The 21,508-nt window shown below is 44.1% G+C and overlaps 1 protein-coding gene across 5 annotated transcripts in view; it reads left to right on the plus strand.

The window, feature by feature from the left end:
- Positions 1 to 21,508, plus strand: part of sdk2b (sidekick cell adhesion molecule 2b) — a 461,496-nt gene that overhangs the window by 429,117 nt on the left and 10,871 nt on the right. For 2 of the 5 annotated variants that reach the window (XM_036956065.1, XM_036956068.1), the window contains exons 33-44: positions 2,069 to 2,204; positions 2,641 to 2,697; positions 3,391 to 3,492; positions 4,260 to 4,375; positions 4,566 to 4,752; positions 5,946 to 6,083; positions 6,595 to 6,801; positions 7,012 to 7,137; positions 8,246 to 8,410; positions 8,691 to 8,831; positions 9,885 to 10,047; positions 18,256 to 18,397. In XM_036956065.1, coding sequence (XP_036811960.1) covers positions 2,069 to 2,204; positions 2,641 to 2,697; positions 3,391 to 3,492; positions 4,260 to 4,375; positions 4,566 to 4,752; positions 5,946 to 6,083; positions 6,595 to 6,801; positions 7,012 to 7,137; positions 8,246 to 8,410; positions 8,691 to 8,831; positions 9,885 to 10,047; positions 18,256 to 18,397 — 1,680 coding nt within the window. The remainder of the gene's footprint in view (positions 1 to 2,068; positions 2,205 to 2,640; positions 2,698 to 3,390; positions 3,493 to 4,259; positions 4,376 to 4,565; positions 4,753 to 5,945; positions 6,084 to 6,594; positions 6,802 to 7,011; positions 7,138 to 8,245; positions 8,411 to 8,690; positions 8,832 to 9,884; positions 10,048 to 18,255; positions 18,398 to 21,508) is intronic. The other 3 variants (XM_036956066.1, XM_036956069.1, XM_036956067.1) reach the window with 2 other exon arrangements.

Genomic DNA, 21,508 nt, shown 5'->3' on the forward strand with positions numbered 1-21,508 from the left:
TTTTACATCTAGACATCCAAGCGGTTATTGCCACTCTTCTCTCTTTCGCCTGTTCTCTCTCTCCTCTCTTTACCCTTTCTTCTGGTCCTGTTGTCTCATGTTTTATGACGGGGGAATTTCTCTCTGTGTGAGTCAACCATGGATGAGCTCATTTTTTGAATCCTGTCTCATCATCTTATTCCTGTTGTACACTGCATGTGGTTGTGCATAGGAGGGCCGACCATAACTGAGATGAGGCAAAGGGGAATTACAGGGGAGTCATGAAATAATTGATGCACATTTCAATTGTGTTTAAATAAAAAGCTACAGTTGAAGTCGGAAGTTTACATACACCTTAGCCAATTATATTTTAACTCCGTTTTTCACAATTCCTGACATTTAATCCCAGTAAAAATTCCCTGTCTTAGGTCAGTTAGGATCACCACTTTATTTTAAGAATGTGAAATGTCAGAATAATAGTAGAGAGAATGATTTATTTCAGCTTTTATTTCTTTCATCACATTCCCAGTGGTTCAGAAGTTTACATACACTCAATTCGTGTTTGGTAGCATTGCCTTTAAATTGTTTAACTTGTGTCAAACATTTTGGGTAGCCTTCCACAATCTTCCCACAATAAGTTGGGTAAATGTTGGCCCATTCCTCCTGACAGAGCTGATGTAACTGAGTCAGGTTTGTAGGCCTCCTTGCTCGCACATGCTTTTTCAGTTCTGCCCACAAATGTTCTATAGGATTGAGGTCAGGGCTTTATGATGGTCACTCCAATACCTTGACTTTGTTGTCCTTAAGCCATTTTGCCACAACTTTGGAAGTATGCTTGGGGTCATTGTTTATTTGGAAGACCCATTTGTGACCAAGCTTTAACTTCCTGACTGATGTCTTGAGAAGTTTCTTCAATATATCCACGTAATTTTCTTCCCTCATGATGCCATCTATTTTGTGAAGTGCACCAGTCCCTCCAGCAGCAAAGCACCCCCCAACATGATGCTGCCACCCCTGTGCTTCACGGTTGGGATGGTGTTCTTCGGCTTGCAAGCCTCCCCCTTTTTCCTCCAAACATAACGATAGTCATTATGGCCAAACAGTTCTATTTTTGTTTCATCAGACCAGAGGACATTTCTCCAAAAAGTACAATCTTTGTCCCCATGTGCAGTGGCAAACCGTAGTCTGGCTTTTTTATGGCGGTTTTGGAGCTGTGGCTTCTTCCTTGCTGAGCGGCCTTTCAGGTTATGTTGATATTGTACTTGTTTTACTGTGGATATAGATACTTTTGTATCTGTTTCCTCCAGCATCTTCACAAGGTCCTTTGCTGTTGTTCTGGGATACATTTGCACTTTTCGCACCAAAGTACGTTAATCTCTAGGAGACAGAACGCGTCTCCTTTCTGAGCGTTATGATGGCTGAGTGGTCCCATGGTGTTTGTACTTGCGTACTAGATGAACGTGGTACCTTCAGGCGTTTGGAAATTGCTCCCAAGGATGAACCAGACTTGTGGAGGTCTATAATTTTTCTTTTCATTTGTGACTTGTGGAGGTCTATAATTTTTCTTTTCATTTTCCCATGATGTCAAGCAGAGGCACTGAGTTTGAAGGTAGGCCTTGAAATACCTCCACAGGTACACCTCCAATTGACTCAAATGATTTCAATTAGCCTAGCAGAAGCTTCTAAAGCTATGACATCATTTGCTGGAATTTTCCAAGCTGTTTAAAGGCACAGTCAACTTAGTGTATGTAAACTTCTGACCCACTGGAATTGTGATACAATGAATTATAAGTGAAATAATCTGTCTGTAAACAATTGTTGGAAAAATTACTTGTGTCATGCACAAAGTAGATGTCCTAACCGACTTACCAAAACTATAGTTTGTTAACAAGAAATTTGTGGAGTGGTTAAAAAATGAGTTTTAATGACTCCAACCTAAGTGTATGTGAACATCCGACTTCAACTGTAGCTAACTAGAAATTAATCAAATGTCTAGTTAGCTAGCTCAGCTTTGTAAATATGACTGTCTGTGAGAGAGCCTATGTAGAACATGTCCTAATGGTAGTCTAACATTGTGTCGTCATCACAGCCTCCGTCTGAGGAGAAGATTAACGGTATCCTCCTGGGCTTCCGGATACGGTACCGGGAGCTCCTGTACGACCGTCTCCGCAGTTTCTCCGTACTCACTGCCAACAGCCCCTCTGCTACCTGGGCCGAGCTCACCTGTGAGTAACAACCTTCCCACAACCTCCTTGTAACTTTTCCACAACCTCACATCAACCTCTCCACAAGTCCCCTACAACCTCTGCACAAGGTCACACAGAACTCCATCAGAACATGTACATAACCTGCCCTCCTTGTCTTCCTGTAACTCTGTGGTTGTGCATGGCAAATCTTACTCTATAGTCTCTCTTATTATCAGTTATAATCAGTCCTATCTTTTGTTTAATGTAGAGCTGTTATGTTATATCTGCTCTGTCTGTGTGATACATCATTTCTCTTTGATAAAATTATTGTGGGTTTCTCTAACTGTGTGGATGTTTTTCAGAGTAGTCACAGAGTGCATTAACATAATGACATGTCTCTCCTCTACTCATGCCCTCTCTCTTCTGGCTGCCCCCTCTCACGCTCATGTTTGACCCCTCACCTGCTCCCTCACAGCCCCCTACAGCGTACGAAACCTGAGCGAGTCCTCTCTCACCCAGTATGAGCTGGATAGTAAGTCCTCACAGGCCTGCCTACGCTTCACACTCTGTCTCACTTCTGATGAAATACACACTGAACACCACTGTGCCCTAGTGATGGCACACACACTGGCACACACACACATTAATTGAGTTATAAAGCAAAAGGAAGTTAGTCAGTGTGTAAGCTCTAGCCATGTAGATGATGTACCCAGCTGCCTTGTCTTGTGTGTGTCAGGAAATGCAGAGTGAAAATTGAGTTGACTAAATCTAATGAAGTCGCTACCATATTTGTTTGTCTGTTCTGACAGTGAGCTCAAACAGACCACTGTGTGGGCCCTGAATTAAAGATGCCTTGTCTACTGTCTATGTGGATATTGTATCTTCAATAGGATGCACCAGGAATACTTGCTTGTCCAGTCCAAGGTTTATGGGCTCACATACTTGTATTTGTTTTGTCAAGCATCACAAGACCAGACGGTCACATATTTTCAGTGTATTTCTTTCCAGTACGCAACAACCACTCAATTACTTCCTTGGATAGATTCTAACTACTGCATAAGACATATTTACAAAATCAACAAATGTATTTTCTGGCATGTATTGATCGCCCTTACAAAAGAGGTTTCTCGCATCAAGGATCCTTCCTGTTCAAATAAAGGTGAAAATAAATGTTGGGGTGATGGTGGGTTGTTGGTTAATGTCAGTGTTGTTCCTTGTTCTCCAGACCTGAGCAAACACAAGCGCTATGAGATCAGGATGAGTGTTTATAATGTCATGGGGGAGGGACCAACTAGCACACCACAGGAAGTGTTTGTCGGAGAGGCAGGTAAGTCGCTCAGTGAGGTAGGGAGGTTACACACAACAATCTCTCCCCCTCTCCCTCTCTCTCTCTCTCTCTCTCTCTCTCTCTCTCTCTCTCTCTCTCTCTCTCGCTCTCTCTCTCTCTCTCTCTCTCTCTCTCTCATTTCAATCCTTACCTCAACAGAGGACCTGAATAGTAGAACTATAGACTATCCAGTATAGTAGAACTGTAGACTATCTGACCACCCAGTATAGTAGAACTATAAACTATCTGACCACCCAGTATAGTAGAACTATAGACTATCTGACCACCCAGTATAGTAGAACTATAGACTATCTGACCACCCAGTATAGTAGAACTATAAACTATCTGACCACCTAGAATAGTAGAACTATAGACTATCTGACCACCCAGTATAGTAGAACTATAGACTATCTGACCACCTAGAATAGTAGAACTATAGACTATCTGACCACCCTGAAGGCAGGGGGATTATTCTGCTTGTCGAGCTACTCTTGGTAAATGTTTATTGGATTGGTACCATTTACAAATGTATTCAGGTTGCAGGATAAGTTTGTTTTTATTAAATTTGACTGTGTGATTCTGGGCATAAAGTGAGAGTAGTTTTCCCTGTCCTCATCTGTAAAGCTATCAGTCCACACACAGGCAGCTAGACAGTAGTGTTTCCAGAAGCAGTGAGGAGAAAAACCCACTCACACTGATTCCACTGATATTTCTTCTGTTTTGTTTCTACCTGGATTTTTGCTAGATTTATACTCCTTTTTTCACAGTACCCACTGCCCCACCCCAGAACGTGGCCATCCAAACAGCAACGGCCACCCAGCTGGATGTGACGTGGGAGTCTCCTCCATTGGACACTCAGAACGGAGACATCCAGGGCTACAAGGTAAGTTGGAGGGTTTCACAAGAATTCCATACCATAGAATTCTAATCATTTTAATCATTACAGTCAAAATCATTCAAATGTAATAACAGTTACACGTTTCTGCGTGACTCTTTAATCACAGTGGGATGTAAAGGCTATCTTTACCATGAGCTAATATGTGTCTGTTCTCCATATCTCCTCCTCCCTCCAGGTGTACTTCTGGGAGCTCCAGCGTAAGAACGAGACAGAAAGGCTGCGGACCCTGTTCTTGCCAGAGGGAGGGGTCAAGCTGAAGAACCTGACTGGATACACCACCTACATGATAAGTGTGGCCCCCTTCAACGCAGCTGGGGACGGGCCCCGGAGCCCCCCGACCAGGGGCCGCACACAGCAGGCTGGTAAGTATACTGTAATGTATACTGCCATGTAAAGAAACCCACAGGAGTTGTCTGTGTCTTAAAATGAAAGGAAAGCAATTTTATTGACTTAAATTCAAATTCCTCCTCCAACCCTCAAACATTCCAACTGTTTCTATCTGTGAGCTTTTATATGATGTTGGTGTCAGCATGCCAAGCCAGAAATGTTAGAAACCACACGGCATAAACATCAGTTCCCTATCAATGGCCTCTTTCAGTCTCTTGACTCATCCGCTGGTTTCCTGGACAGTCTTGTTTGGTATGAAAATGTTTAGAGGCTATTTTCCCCCCGTTTTTTTTGTCTCAAAGCTCCTACCTGTGGTTTCTTGGAAATGCTTTGGCACAGTTATCTAAATAGCAACAGAAGACAGTCGCCAGATTGTTTTCCCTCCAAAGATCACCCCCCCCCCCCCCCCCTCCTTTCCGTACAGTCACTGTAGAAATGTGTTTTTCATCTGATCCCCTTGTAAAAAAGGAACATTTTTGCAGTTTGCTGTGTTTGATATCTCAAGGGGGAGGCGCAAAAGCGGTTGGAAGACACAGAGGGGGGATGTGCTCTGACCTTTTAGGCGAGAGATGGAATAGATGGAAGCAGATGACACGTGTGTTGAGGAGTGTTGAGGAGAGGGCAAGAGATGGAGGAGAAGAGATACACAGGGCTGACAGCAGGATGCTCATCACACAATGAAGCCTGTGTTTGAGGGTTACAAATAGTCCTACTCAACGACGTAAGAGAACAGGAGAGCTGTGTTCTTTGTACAGTAGTAGTGTCACAAGCTCATCTATGTCACTAGCCTATTATTACTGGAGCCTGACGGTATGATGGCTGTCATGCCCTGAGGACATTAAATGACTCTAAAAGCAAACAAACATCACATCATCAATAGTTTTGAAATGACTTTGCGTCTTCAAAATCGAGAGCATCCATCACATGCACACAGAGGCCTGGGTTCAGAGGCTGAGACAATAAAAAGGGCTTTGGCTAATGCGAGCCGGAAAGGGTCATAGAAGCAGAAGCCTGTCTCTTGTTTCTGTAGTGTGAGGTAGCTTGATGTACAACTACACCCCCTGGACGCTAGTCTATCACAGGGCCATCCTAATGTACACAATCCAAAATATAACTGTACATTCCTCTGACCCCCTAACCTCTGACCTGTGTGTCCTCTGACCTCCAGCCCCCAGTGCTCCCAGCTTCATCCACTTCAGTGAGCTGACCACTACTTCAGTCAACGTGTCCTGGGGTGAGCCCACCTACCCCAACGGCATCCTGGAGGGCTACCGGCTGGTCTACGAGCCCTGCACCCCTGTGGACGGTAAGACACCCCCCTCAACCTGTCCGACGCATCCCACCTCACATCTGACAACTCACAATTAATGCCCATCTCTGAGGATGCATTCCAAATTACACCCAATTCCTATGTAGTCCACTACTTTTGACCAGGGCCCTGTGGGACCTATGGGCCCTTATCTAAAGTAGTGCCCTATATAGGGGAATAGAGTGTCATTTGGGACACATCCTGAGTCTCTCTCACTGTATAAGGGTAGGCTAAACATCAACATACCTAATAACTACATTGAAAAACTATATTTTTCCATTGCTGAGTGAGTGGTGGCCATTATTTCATTTGTTGACGCCAAATAGCATGCTGAATCAGTTGATAATGTTGCTATGTTAACCCTTTTCATTCATTTCCCATGTATGTCCCAACAACTGTTGGAGTGTGCCTGTGTCTGTATGTGTGTCAGTGTGTGTGTGTGTGTGTGTGTGTGTAATACCCAGTCCCTGGGTATTAGCCCCACTCTAAATGTGGTGTGTTTGTCTAGAGTCTACCGTGGCCTGTGCCGACTGTCTTCACTCCCCCTCCCCCCCAGGCGTCAGTAAGATAGTGACGGTGGACGTCAAAGGGGCCCCGTTCTGGATGAAGATCAAGGATCTGGCTGACGGGGTGACCTACAACTTCAGGATCCGGGCCAAGACGTTCACCTATGGGCCTGAGGTGGAGGCTAACATCACCATGGGGCCTGGGGAAGGTTCGTCTACCTCTAGCTGAGGCCCATATCCTGACTTGCAATATGCACACTTAACTCAACCTTCTTAATTGACATCAATGAATGATTTACAAATGCCAGAGTGTGCGGATCTCAAGTTAAGCTTAGGCCCTGAATGTGCCCTAATAATTTGAAGGTATATTGAGGTTGCCTGACCCTACAACCTTTCTCTAACCTTTGACCACCATGCAGGAGCCCCCGGCCCCCCTGGAGAGCCCTTCATCTCTCGCTACGGCTCAGCTCTGACCATCCACTGGGCTAACGGTGACCCCGGGAGGTCGCCTATCACACGCTACGTCATCGAGGCTAGACCCTCAGGTATAGACACCCAACACGTGACATACTGGACTGGACTCCACTTGCTTGACTTATTCTTTTTAGCTTCTAGTGGAGCAAAGGGCCTCAACGGTACATCTCCAGCGAACTATGTTCTGGACAGTTTTCATTTCTGGAGCTGGTGGACATATTGGATACTTCCAGATGGATCCACAGTTCACAATCCTTTCCAATCATGCAATCTGTTAACCCAGCTTGGTACTTGCTTCGACAGGAATAATATGATTTAGAATAGGGTGTCAATATGGTCCCAACAAACGGTGATGTTTACTCACTATTCTCTTAATGGAGTATTGATTGGGGTGCAGCGGAGCTTGAGCTGTAACGTCAGGTTTCGCCTGTGATTGACAGCTGTACAGTGGGAATAGAGGAATGATGGATGGAGGCACATCGAGAGAGATGGATTACACCACTGGTGACTTGAGGAATGGGTGGATGGGAGTAGCGGGCACTGAGCCCCGCTACTGATGTTAAGAAAGTATCATGCAGATTCACTTGGTAGCATACCGAGTGAGCCTGTCCCTAACCACATCAGTAGGACTACTCAGCTGTCCATATTACTAGTTACTATGGCACAGTTTTTCCTTGTCAGGAAAATACTCCTGGCGCTACGACAGATTAACTTTACCCTTCATATCGTCACTACGTCACTAGTGACATGAACTTTAAATGAACTCTGGTGTTGGCTGATGTTCTTGAGCACTCCATAAACGTCAAACTCCTAGGACGATGTATGGTTATTAGCACTTAGCCCTTATGGATTCTGGCAGCCATCACAAAAGCACACATGAAACATCCCATAATATTCCATCTTGTGAATCGTACCTACTGTCTTTTTATACGGTTGTATACCTCTCAAAGACAAGAGAGCATTATGGGAGATTTACAATATATGAATTGCATGATGTTTATATGGTTTGAATTACCTTGGATATAGCCAGATTATGTTTTACACTAACATATAGGCTTTTAAATTGGCTTTTCTATCGATTATATAATGACTACTTTCAGTCTCGTTTACCTCAGTTTTTTCATGTTTGATTACAACTCATCCAAAAACCTTCTTCTACTTCTTCTACTCTGCCAACAGATGAAGGCTTGTGGGATATCTTGATCAAGGACATCCCAAAGGAAGTGACGTCATACACCTTCAACATGGACATTCTGAAGCAAGGGGTTAGTTATGACTTCCGGGTCATTGGTGTGAACGACTACGGCTACGGATCTCCTAGTCCACCCTCAGCCTCCATATCTGGTGAGTTATTTCATATATCTATGTCCCAAATGTCACCCTATTCCCTTGTGCACTGCTTTTGACCAGGGTCCATAGGGGGGACATTTTGGACACAATGATAATTGAGCGTTGGGTTTTCATGTTAATCAATGACAAAATCTTACCTAGTTTTATAGAATTTAAGAATAATCAGTGTAACAGAAAATATATGGTTTTCAGAAGCTACCTTTTTCGTCAGTGCTCCCTGCTCTGTCCTTGTGTTTAGTCCAGTTGTTATATTGCCTGTGTTCTTCTCCTCCAGCCAAAAAGGTAGCACCGTTCTATGAGGAGTGGTGGTTCCTTGTGGTGGTGGCTCTCGTGGGACTCATCTTCATCCTTCTACTGGTCTTCATCCTTATCATCAGAGGACAGAGCAAGAAGTACGCCAAGAAGTCTGAATCAGGTGAGAGGTCGAGCGGAAGACATGATCAGCATCATATTACTAGACAACAAGGTCTTTGTTATGTTGCTTTTTATCTCAAAGATTCTGTATTTCTATTCTACAGTGGTCTACTTTTGGCATATAGCCTACGGGGGGGAGTAAAGGGGAGAGAGAGGGAGAAGTGGTGGATAGAGAGAGAGACAGGGAGAAATGAGAGAAAGAGACAGTGATCTGTAGAGGAGGAGCATAGTAGGGGGCCTATCTAGTTGTGCAGTCTGCTCCTCTCTGACATCAGCAGGTATTTCCTCTGCCTCAGCACTTCTCTCTGCAGTGTGGCGCTGCCAGTGCCAGGCTGCCAGGCTGGGGCAACCCACGGGTCTGAAACACAAGAGGTCCTTTCTTCTCTTCTCTCCCTTCTCTCTCGTCTCTCGCTTCCCTCCCTTCTCTGCTCTCTAACACAGAGATACTCTCACATGCCCCTTGTAACCCCCCTCATGGAATACTGGACTGGTGCAAGTTTACAAATCAGCTCGTTATAGTGACTAAATGTTTGCAGAACGGCAGCTTTGCCGCCAGATGCCCTTGAAGGGGTCTGCTGTGTAAGGGGGGTAGTATATGTTTGGACCCTTGGAATCTATGTTTAGATGCCTGGCTAAACTCACCTAATATACTGGTGATGACATCATTGTGGTATTTCCAGTCACTCTAGTTTCTATAGAACTCAGCAGTAACAGTAGTAGTGGTAGAGTACATAACATAGCATATGCATAACATCCATTCATGAGCCATCTTCTTGTGTTTCTATAGAACTCAAAGTGTGTGTCCCAAATGGCACCCTATTCCATATGTAGTGCACTACTTTTGATCAGGACCCATAGGGTGCCATTTGGGACACATCCATACATTAGTAACAGTACTAAAGCTGATCCACCCCCTAAAAATGTTTTTTTTTAAACAGTACTAGAGTGGGCTACTGTACATGACATACATAATACAACATCCATGCATCCTCTTCACAGCATCACTAACCCCCACCTGCCTGTTCGTCCATCCCTCTGGCCTGTGGTCACACAGTGTCTCCCTATGTGTGTTCATCAGGGAACAACTCTAACTGTAATGCCCTGACCCATGGAGATATGGTCAGCCTGGACGAGGGACGCTTCCCCGCCCTCGAACTCAACAACCGCCGGCTGTCCGTCAAGAACTCTTTCTGCCGTAAGAACGGCGTCTACACCAGGTCAGTAACTAGTATGCTAGCTGTTCTGGTAGACTTCCAAGCATTGCGCTAATGCTAGTTAGCTATGGTTCGCAAAACTACCTTCAACTACCTTCAAACTGCACGCAAACATGAAAATGGTATCCATGAGTTCATCTGACTTATTGTCAAAATCCCATTAAATTGACTGGTTTGAATATGTTTATGGTACTGTATAGTTACACAATACTAATGATTATGGTTCTGTGTTTGTCATTATTGAGGAACACTATGACCTCATGCCTTGAGAAGTCCAACTGAGGCTGATGGCTGGATGGAAAGGACTTTATGCTGTGATGGATTGGAATGGATACTCCTATAAATCTCTGTTTCCACTGTAAAACAGTACACACAGAGAACTGCTGCTTTTTCTAATGAGGCAGTATATTACAGACCTGGGTTCAAGTACTATTTAAAATCTTTCAAAAACATTAAGCATTTGCTTTAGCTTGCCTAGTTTGCCAGATGGGCAGGATCTGTACTTGTGTGACTATTCTATTGGTTCCATTGCACCAGGCAAGCTCAATCAAGCCAAGCAAAAGTATATGAAATGATTTTTAAATAGTATTTGAACCCAGGTCTGGAATATTCCACTGTCCACAGCTTAACTGTTGATGAGTTCATTACCTTGTCTCTGTTAATCTCATTGTCTGGCACCTTGGACCAGTGATCTGAATGGCAACTGACCAAACTCACCAGGAGGGACTGAATATGGATTGAGTCACTGTTATAAACCCATGACCCTTTATTTTCCATTAGATGATCACCCCAGTTGCAAAGCTACTGTTAATTTACCAAAGTTACCAGAAATGTCTATAATTTTGGTAATTGATGGTAATTTTTACTTGGAAGGCATTCAAAAATAGTTTTTTTTTTAAAGAATATATATATATATGTATATATATATGGATATCTGTGTCCATGAGTTTCTAGTGGACAGACCATATGGTTCAAGAGAAAATAGACAAATTCATTTAAAAAGCATCTAATCAACAATGGTATTCATATTAACTCTGCAACTCTTCCAACTATCGACTTTTTTCACAATTGCCATCAGTTTGGCGCCAAAACATTTACATCAAAGACATAGTAACATAGTCAAAAAAGGGTTTAATAAAATATATAAAGGATCATTTCATGCTGAAACCCTCATATTAAACACCAATGGTATTCACTAATCTCGTGGTTTATATTTAGGATCATGTTTTACAGCTTTGTCAGTATTCTAAAATCATCTTATTTGATTATTTGCTGTATTTTACATGTGATAAGGCCCCACAGAGGGCCAGAGATAATTAAAGACACCTGTGATCATCTGAAGTACCCAACAAGGTACAAGTTACCAAAATCTTGGTAGTTTACTGGTAACGTTAGAAAGTTTCCAGCAGTAATATACCCTCCCTTTGCAACCGTACCCAGTGTGTACCCATATTGCCTTGCCATATTATGAGTGATCCCAACATTGCCACTATTGAAATTTGTCTTTTCACTGTTTCTTTCTGTGTTTTATCAGTACGTTAGGAATGACCACCACATTGCAACATATTGCAGGCTCTGTGTGGAGTGTGTAATTGTGTGTGTAGCATTGCCAGCGCGATGGTATTAGGTTAGAGGAGATAGTATTAAGATGAGTGTGACTGACTGACTGTGAGCATCCCAAGTAGAGCACTAAATAGGGAATAGGGCTCCATTTGGGACTGACGGCGAGCGAGCTCAGAACAACCAGCTGGAGAGCCAGGTGCCCTCTGCTCCGATGCTCTGATGCTCTGATGCTGTGCCCGGGGGAATTAGCCCTGTCCTTGATCCCCGGGAGGTGTGTGTGTGTTTGCCCTTGGGAAAGGATCAAAGGTGCCCTGGCCTTTGAGGAGCAGCCAGCTAGCCAAGTGAGAGGAGGGTTGAGAAGAATGGTGAGAAGAAGGAGTGAGAGGAGGGGTGAGAGGAGGAATGCTCAGATGTACCTCTGCTATCTTTGAACTCCCCATAGCTGAGGTGTAAGGAAGGGAATAACTGGTAATTGTCCTCTCGAGCTGCTAGATGTTTTTTTACCATTCGGCCATCAGATTTTCCACCAATGCTCCTTATAGGACACTCTATGCTCCTCTGTAAACTGGTCATCTCTGTATACCCATTGCAAGACCCACTGGTTGATGCTTATTTATAAAACCCTCTTAGGCCTCACTCCACTCCTATCTGAGATATCTATTGCAGCCCTCATCCTTCACATACAACACCCGTTCTGCCAGTCAGATTCTGTTAAAGGTCCCCAAAACACACACATCCCTGGGTCGCTCCTCTTTTCAGTTCACTACAGCTAGCGACTGGAACAAGCTGCAACAAACACAAAAACTGGACCGTTTTATCTCAATCTCTTCATTCAAAGACTCAATCACGGTCACTCTTACTGACAGTTGTTGCTGCTTTGCGTGATGTATTGTTGTCTCTACCTTTTTGCCCTTTGTGCTGTTGTCTGTGCCCAATAATGTTTGTACCATGTTTTGTGCTGCTACCATGTTGGGCTGCTGCCATGTTGTGTTGCTACCATGTTGTTGTCATGTTGTGTTGCTACCATGCTGTGTTGTCATGTGTTGCTGCCTTGCTATGATGTTGTTTTAGGTTCCTCTTTGTGTAGTGTTGTCTCTCTTGTCGTGATGTGTGTTTTGTCCTATATATATATTTTTTTTTACATTTTTAATCCCAGCCCCCGTCTCCGTAGGAGGCCTTTTGCCTTTTGGTCGGCCGTCATTGTAAATAAGAATTTGTTCTTAATTGACTTGCCTAGTTTAATAAAGGATAAATAATGTTCATTTATTTTGGTGGTTTACGAGAGGGTAAAGAGTGTGCTACTACCCCTCTCTACATTTGAGAACTGTTAAATATTTCACACCTCACTCACTCAACAGTGGATGAGCGTCTGAGTGATGGGGGAAGAGAGAGAGAGAGGGAGGGAGGGAGGGAGGGAGGGAGGGAGGGAGGGAGGGAGGAGTGGGCCTGTTGAGCAGAGCTTCCTCTGAATTGTTAAACAGGCAGTTTATCATAATCTCCCACAGGGCCGACAATAACATTTCTTCACATTCACTCCTTAACCCTGTCTGCTCATAGCAGGGCTATCCCAGCCATGACTAATCTTGTGGAACTAGTCCTTTCTCACAGAAGAGACTATTGTGGAACCAGCCCAATGTGTATCTGCATCTTGTTGTAACATCTAGTGCGTGAGATTAGCCCAGGACCAATAAGCAATTTGAATTAGTAGTGGAGATTTGTATAGATCTACTGCAGAGGGGAGAATGTGATGGGACAAAGTTACAGGTTTGTCATTGAGAGTTTGTGTTGACATTTTATTACACAGTGAACTTCTTTTTATCTAAATGATGAAGGGAGACTTGTCTTGTCTATGTCAGTCTGGGGACTTTAAGGTCAACAGCAGACAGCCATCAGACTTGGGCCGGGCTGGGATAGGCTCTGATCCAACAGCAGACAGACATCAGACTTGGGCCGGGCTGGGATAGGTTCTGATCCAACAGCAGACAGACATCAGACTTTGGGCCGGGCTGGGATAGGTTCTGATCCAACAGCAGACAGACATCAGACTTGGGCCGGGCTGGGATAGGTTCTGATCCAACAGCAGACAGACATCAGACTTGGGCCGGGCTGGGATAGGCTCTGATCCAACAGCAGACAGACATCAGACTTGGGCCGGGCTGGGATAGGTTCTGATCCAACAGCAAATGGACAGCAGACTTGGGCCGGGCTGGGATAGGTTCTGATCCAACAGCAGACAGATATCAGACTTGGGCTGGGATAGGTTCTGATCCAACAGCAGACAGACATCAGACTTGGGCCGGGCTGGGATAGGTTCTGATCCAACAGCGGACAGATATCAGACTTGGGCCGGGCTGGGATAGGCTCTGATCCAACAGCAAATGGACAGCAGACTTGCTCAGCAATTCCTCCAACGGCTCCAGGAAGATGGATGTTAGCGTTGTCCAGGTTCCAGACAGCTGGGATGTGACAGGGGAGACCTGAGCTAGCTCAACATGATCCGGACCTTATCTGGAGGAGCAAGGAGAATGTTGCAACTTATGTTGCAACTTGTATCGCTTATCAAGCGGTGCAGTCCTTCATTAGTGACTGTGTGTCCTCCTCTATCTAACAGGGCTGTCAGCAAGGTCACAGTGTTGGAGGTTATAGGATCAAGGATCTACTAACAGCCATTTATGGGCCAAAATTAAAGGTCCTGAACTCCCCTTTCTGAAAAGTACTTTTACTCTCATGGCTAACTACCAGAAAGTTTGAAAAGACAGGCTGAGTTGGCGGGAGCTTATGTTCATGACAGCTCTTGTTAAACAACTTGGAGGCAGTGAGCGGTGTTGCAGTAAAATCATCTCAAGCAAATTTGGTGATACACAAAGCAACTCAAACAACATGGAAATTGCACGAATTATATCCTTTTTTAAATGATTTTTTATATACATTTCACATGCCTCTTGTGATGCAGTTCACAGCAGCACTGACGGATGTGTTGACTTGTCAACTGCCTCAGAGTTTTCAATGACCCTTCCCCCCTTTTGTTCCATGCTGGCTGAAGACCTAGCTAGTAACACCAGACACAGATGAAAGAGATGAAAGAGTAAACATTGAAGTATCTTTAACATAGATGAATGGGGTAAACTTGTAATTATATTTGCTGACAACTTAGTCAGATATTGGAGAGTAGAGTATCTAGCTATATAAACCACAACCCTCTGCAAACACGCCTTCTGTGATGTTGGTTATAAGGCTGTACTTATTTAAATTAGGGAAGAGATTATATCGTGTTACCGTTGGTGTATTCCAATGAGAGTTAAGGTGATGTCACCTTGTCCCCTTAATAATGAATGCAAGTGTTTGACATGCGGGAGGAGACCAGTAACTTTATGATCAAACTTTATCAATGTAGAAGCAACAGTCATTTTATATACTTTGATCTGGTTTCCTTCAAATATCATCCAATTTCAAGAAAAACATTATTTGGACTGTTCATGACCTTTAACTTATAGAAAATGTCAATAATACATGAATAGATTTCCATTGTGCTCATTTCACTCCTGTATCCAAGTGTATTAAATGTAATCTTGTTACAAATTATTAACAGTATTAGATGGAATTGAATTGCAGCTCTCTCCGTGATTTCTCTAAAGGGTTGGGATTTAGTTCAAATATGTTAGCACCACGCTCGTGATTACCCCCCCCCCCCCCCCCTACGCGCACACACACACACACACACACACACACACACAATGTGTCAATTACAGAGCCCCTGATACAGAAGGACAAAAAATAAATAAATGTACATTGCTTTTCCGGGAGAGGGTGGGGGGGGGGGGGCTCCCCAATTGTCAAATGTTGGGGAATAAGAGATTTGAAAGTCTAGGTTTCAAAGTTTGGTTTTGGGAATGCAATCAACCTCTAAACAAAATATTTGTGGAAGAAATACTTATGCAAAATAAGGTTGATTTTGGACTGTAAAACTGAACAGTTTGGTGTGGCCTGAGGGAGAGAGAGAGACAGACAGTGAGGGAGAGAGAGAGTGAGAGAGGCTGTCCCGGCCAAACCAACCAGGGCCAGTCAACAAAAACAGATGTCTGATTGTTTAACAGGCTTAGGGACAGAGGGAGGACAATGTGGAGGAATTTATGCAGAACGCAAAGCCATCTTTTTTTCACCGAATTTTAAGAAGAACCCTTGAGTGCTTTGAGAGCTGTTCTGAGGGCACCACTTGTGGGTGTTGTGAGGTCTCTCTCTCTCCCCTTCTCGCTCTCATAACAAGCATTCTCAATACCCTCCCCTTGACCCTATCCACTACACTTATTCACTCACTCCACTGCTCATAAAGATCCCTCACTCCATACTCATAAATTGTGCCCTTGTAAACCTCCACTCCACACTTATCTATGAATAGAGAGGTTTTTAAAGTGTCACCCATGCTCCATGAAACATGGCTGTTGACTCGTACATGGATTCATATGGATGATAACTTTTACAAGAGAGCGAACAATAACCTAACCTACACATCCTGAGCCTTCCTATGTGAGACTGCATGGGGATTTCTGCCTATGCAGTGAGCTCCTCCACTCCATAAGGGTTCAATTCATGAGTTGGTCACAAGGCTAACTGTGCCTGCCATTGCAGCCCACAGTGTTTAATCAGAAGAGATGATTCATACTGAATGCAGGCAGGCTGGGATCTAATGGCTGTCCCATGATCCTGATAATAAACAACCCCACCATACCCCCCTGCCCCCTACCCACCACTACCCAAACAAAAAGTGAATGTAGTGTCTCCATCAGATATTAGAGGGAACAGTATTTTTATCCCTTGAAAGTAGACTATTAGTGTTAAGTGCCTGGAGACAGTTCAGTATATTTCACTGATCATCAGTGTGTATCCTTCAACTGTTTCCCTGGTTCCTTTCATGCAGTTTCTCTGTGCCATGTCACTCTGATGTGTGAACATGATTTTTTTGTGATTTAATACAAGTTGCTTAAGAGGATGGAACTTTCTGTTTCCAAAACGCTATATATCAATTTTCAGAAATGTTGGTAAATTAGCTTGTATTGTTTAAAAACTTATGAAAGAGATTGGTGTGTTTTTTCACTATCTAATCACGGCATGGGGTTATTCTATGACAGCATGTATTTGTTTAAAATCGATCACTTGATGGTTTCATTTTACGGTATATATATATATATGGTGGAAAATAAGTATTTGGTCAATAACAAAAGTTTATCTCAATACTTTGTTATATACCCTTTGTTGGCAATGACAGAGGTCAAACGTTTTCTGTAAGTCTTCACAAGGTTCTCACACACTGTTGCTGGTATTTTGGCCCATTCTTCCATGCAGATCTCCTCTAGAGCAGTGATGTTTTGGGGCTGTTGCTGGGCAACACGGACTTTCAACTCCATCCAAAGATTTTCTATGGGGTTGAGATCTGGAGACTGGCTAGGCCACTCCAGGACCTTGAAATGCTTCTTACGAAGCCACTCCTTCGTTGCCCGGGTGGTGTGTTTGGGATCATTGTTATGCTGAAAGACCCAGCCACGTTTCATCTTCAATGCCCTTGCTGATGGAAGGAGGTTTTCACTCAAAATCTCACGATACATGGCCCCATTCATTCTTTCCTTTACACGGATCAGTCGTCCTGGTCCCTTTGCAGAAAAACAGCCCCAAAGCATGATGTTTCCACCCCCATGCTTCACAGTAGGTATGGTGTTCTTTGGATGCAACTCAGCATTCTTTGTCCTCCAAACACGACGAGTTGAGTTTTTACCAAAAATATCTATTTTGGTTTCATCTGACCATATGACATTCTCCCAATCTTCTTCTGGATCATCCATTGCTCTCTAGCAAACTTCAGACGGGCCTGGACATGTACTGGCTTAAGCAGGGGGACACGTCTGGCACTGCAGGATTTGAGTCCCTGGCGGCGTAGTGTGTTACTGATGGTAGGCTTTGTTACTTTGGTCCCAGCTCTCTGCAGGTCATTCACTAGGTCCCCCCGTGTGGTTCTGGGATTTTTGCTCACCGTTCTTGTGATCATTTTGACCCCACAAGGTGAGATCTTGCGTGGAGCCCCTTATCAAGGGAGATTATCAGTGGTCTTGTATGTCTTCCATTTCCTAATAATTGCTCCCACAGTTGATTTCTTCAAACCAAGCTGCTTACCTATTGCAGATTCAGTCTTCCCAGCCTGGTGCAGGTCTACAATTTTGTTTCTGGTGTCCTTTGACAGCTCTTTGGTCTTGGCCATAGTGGAGTTTGTAGTGTGACTGTTTGAGGTTGTGGACAGGTGTCTTTTATACTGATAACAAGTTCAAACAGGTGCCATTAATACAGGTAACGAGTGGAGGACAGAGGAGCCTCTTAAAGAAGAAGTTACAGGTCTGTGAGAGCCAGAAATCTTGCTTGTTTGTAGGTGACAAAATACTTATTTTCCACCATAATTTGCAAATAAATTCATTAAAAATCCTACAATGTGATTTTCTGGATTTTTTTCCCTCATTTTGTCTGTCATAGTTGAAGTGTACCTATGATGAAAATTACAGGCCTCTCTCATCTTTTTAAGTGGGAGAACTTGCACAATTGGTGGCTGAGTAAATACTTTTTTGCCCCACGGTGTATATATATATAAATATGGTCCTGTCTCCTCAGGTCTCCTCCTCGGCCCAGCCCAGGCAGTCTAAACTACTCTGATGAGGATTTAAGCACCACCAAGTACAACGATCTGATCCCAGCTGAGACCAGCAGCCTGACCGAGAAACCATCTGAGATATCAGACTCTCAGGTACCAACAGTATGTACTACTACTCTTAACGTCTCCCATCTCACTGTCTGTCACACTGTCTGTCTGTCAATATATTGAATCCTTCTGCACCTCACCTTCACATTGATGCTATGCCCCTAGATGTGGATCTAGGGGTGGGGCATCAGAATTTCCCCCACTAATGGTTAAGATTAGGCCTGGGGGAGGAGCAGCTATATCCTAGATTTGTACCTAGAGGAAACAGCACGCCGGAGTGATTGGCTCAGTGCATTATCCAGGCGCCTGGTTGTGATCTAATGTAACCTTGTCTGTGAGCACACTCAGGGCATTGATAGGTTTGGATGTGAAATGTGTCCCATGTCTCTCCTGGTCTCTATGGGGCTGTCAGTCTGAGCTGGAGGCAGGTTCTGGGAGTAGGGCCAGTGGCCAGTGCCCAGCGCTGGTGGTGGTCGGAATCAAGCACAGAGGATGCACATGCACACATACACACACAGACTGGAGTGTCGGCTGCGTTCTCAGGCCCAGACTGGATTCCTTCCACAGCCCTGTCCTCGTCTTGGGCAACCGTTACCCATAATGCCCTTCAATACCGGTCCCAGTCTGCTGTTGGCATCTGCTGAATCAGAGGGACAGACAGGGCTGGGGCCCAATGAACAGCTTTCATCAATGGACTGGATGTCTCTCTCGCTTCCTCTCTCTCATCTTTCTCTCTCTCTCTGCTTCTCCTCTCTCTCTTTATCTCACTCTCTCTTTATCTCCCTCTCTCTTTATCCCTCAGATCTCAAATTACATTTTTATCTCACTTTTCATTTTGATCTTTTTCCTGGCTGGCTCGTTTTCCCCTGTGTCTATACTGATCCCCTTGTTGCTGTTTTTGTTCACGCTCTTTCCCACCTGTACTCTGCTCTTGTAGTTTTATGAAAACCCTGTGGTCGGTAGTCTGGTTTTGATGGCAGTCAGATGAAAGTGACTGGGAAGCGGTTCTAAATTCCCCTGGTATCAGCCTTCCTTCTATGTTTTCTTTCATCTTGGAATTTTTTACTCTAGCTTTCCCAAATGATCTAGGATTCTATTCCCTATATAGTGCACTCCTTTTGACCAGAGCTCTATGTAGTAGTGCACTATAAAGAGAATAGGTTGCCATTTGGGATTCCGTTTCTACGAAATCCATTCCAGTGTGAATTCCAAAGAGCCAGAAGTCTCTCTCCACCTTATCAAGAGCTTAGCTTCTTTCACATCAATGGAGAAATCTCCCACCCAATGAACTGCTACGGACAGGATCTTTCCCTACAACCAAAACATCCTCCAATGTGAGCCATTTTTACATGTCATCATCAGGCTGACATATCTACTGTTCCACACCCCTGTATTGTCAAACAAGTTCAAATACAGTAGCCATATCTAGCCCTCCAGCCCTCCAACAACCCCTGCCACCACCCCAGACTTAAGGGGGCCAGACAGGAGTCACATTTGATGGGATTGGAGAGCCTGTTCCTCTTAGCCCCGCGGTTCCCCTGCCATCCCCTCTGACAGCATATCATCACCCAGATGACCAGGAATGTGATGCTCCTTTTGAAGTTTTATTGAGCGGATAACTGCAGGCCATCAGCTTACACACACACACACACACACACACACACACACAAACACACACACACACACACACACACACACATACACACAAACACAGACGCACACACACACACACACACGCACACACACACACACACACACACACACACACACACACACACACACACACACACACACACACACACACACACAACCCCAGGCTATCAGCTCTGTTCAGTGTTGGGTTGGGGTTGGGGCTGTCTCCATTGAGCCCTATGGGCCTCCAGTGGCAGGTATAAGTTGGCTATTGTCTTCTTCTTAAGAAGGGATTTGGAAGAAGAAGAAGTTAATGTGGGGTTGTCGTGGCAACCAGGCCACCACAACTGTGCCTGGACTGTCTGCAGGTAGACAAGACAAACAGTCTCCAGAAGCCAGGAGACCGTGTTGACTTAGGCGGTTTGTTCAGTCAAGTGTCACCGTCTCTCTGTGTGTTTGTGTGTGTGACACTCTGGATAGAGACCAGCGGTAGAGAATGGAATGAGCTCATCTCTGAGGCGATGGGAGATGGTTTGAAGATAAGGGTTGCGTCCCAAATGGCACCCTATTCCTTTTGTAGTGCCTTATTGCCCCATTTCAAAAGTAGTGCACTATAGAGGGAATAGAGTGCCATTTGGAACTCAGCCAGTGTGATGCTTCATCATGGGAGAGGAAAGAAAATATCTGTGTGTTCTCCACCCATAGACGTTGTGTGTTACTGGAGCTGAGACATAGACACCACATTGAAAAACGTCTGCTGTGTTATGATTGTCTCCCATAACAACGCAGATGATTGTTTTGACTACTCCGAGGGTTCGTCTGTAGCATTATTAAAATGCTATTAAGTCATATGATGTCACTTCCTGGAACCAAACAAAAATAGAATAGGATGTGAGTATGCTAGAGTCACCAAAACATAAAAAGATAGAGAAAGATTATATTAATTAAATGCAGTTTTGTGTCTTCTCACTTTTGTTTTGTATTTCACTTGCTTTGGCAATGTAAACACGTTTCCATGCCAATAACGCCCCTTTGAATTAAATTGAGAGAGAGAGAGAAAGAAACAGAGAAAATACTTGACAATAAAATACTATAATTCCTTACATGTATTTCTGATGTTAAGACATTTATACTGAGACAGCAATGTTACATTTTCAGACAATAGCCCAGAGCCAAATCTGTCAGTACTCTCTGATGAATTATGTGCATCCTAAACAACAGCAGTGTGTGTGCAGAGGGGGATTAAAACTCTGTAGTCACGCTAAATCCCTGTCTCAAATGATGTACAGCTGGATTTTAGGGGATTCCGGAATCAACTTTTTATAATCATACACACACACGGACACACACTTATACGAGCGCATAAACACACACAAACATACCTCATCCTCCTCCCTCTGTACTGTCCTAGTGTTTGTCTGCTGCCCGGGGTTCCTGCTGTGCTCACTGTAACAGTGATGAGAGGGAAATAGTGCACCCCCCATCCTCCCTTTCTGTTATCATCCATAACTACAGGACAAAGGGTGGTTACAC

Source organism: Oncorhynchus mykiss, chromosome 20, assembly GCF_013265735.2.
Source record: "Oncorhynchus mykiss isolate Arlee chromosome 20, USDA_OmykA_1.1, whole genome shotgun sequence".
Classification (NCBI taxonomy): Eukaryota; Metazoa; Chordata; class Actinopteri; order Salmoniformes; family Salmonidae; genus Oncorhynchus; species Oncorhynchus mykiss.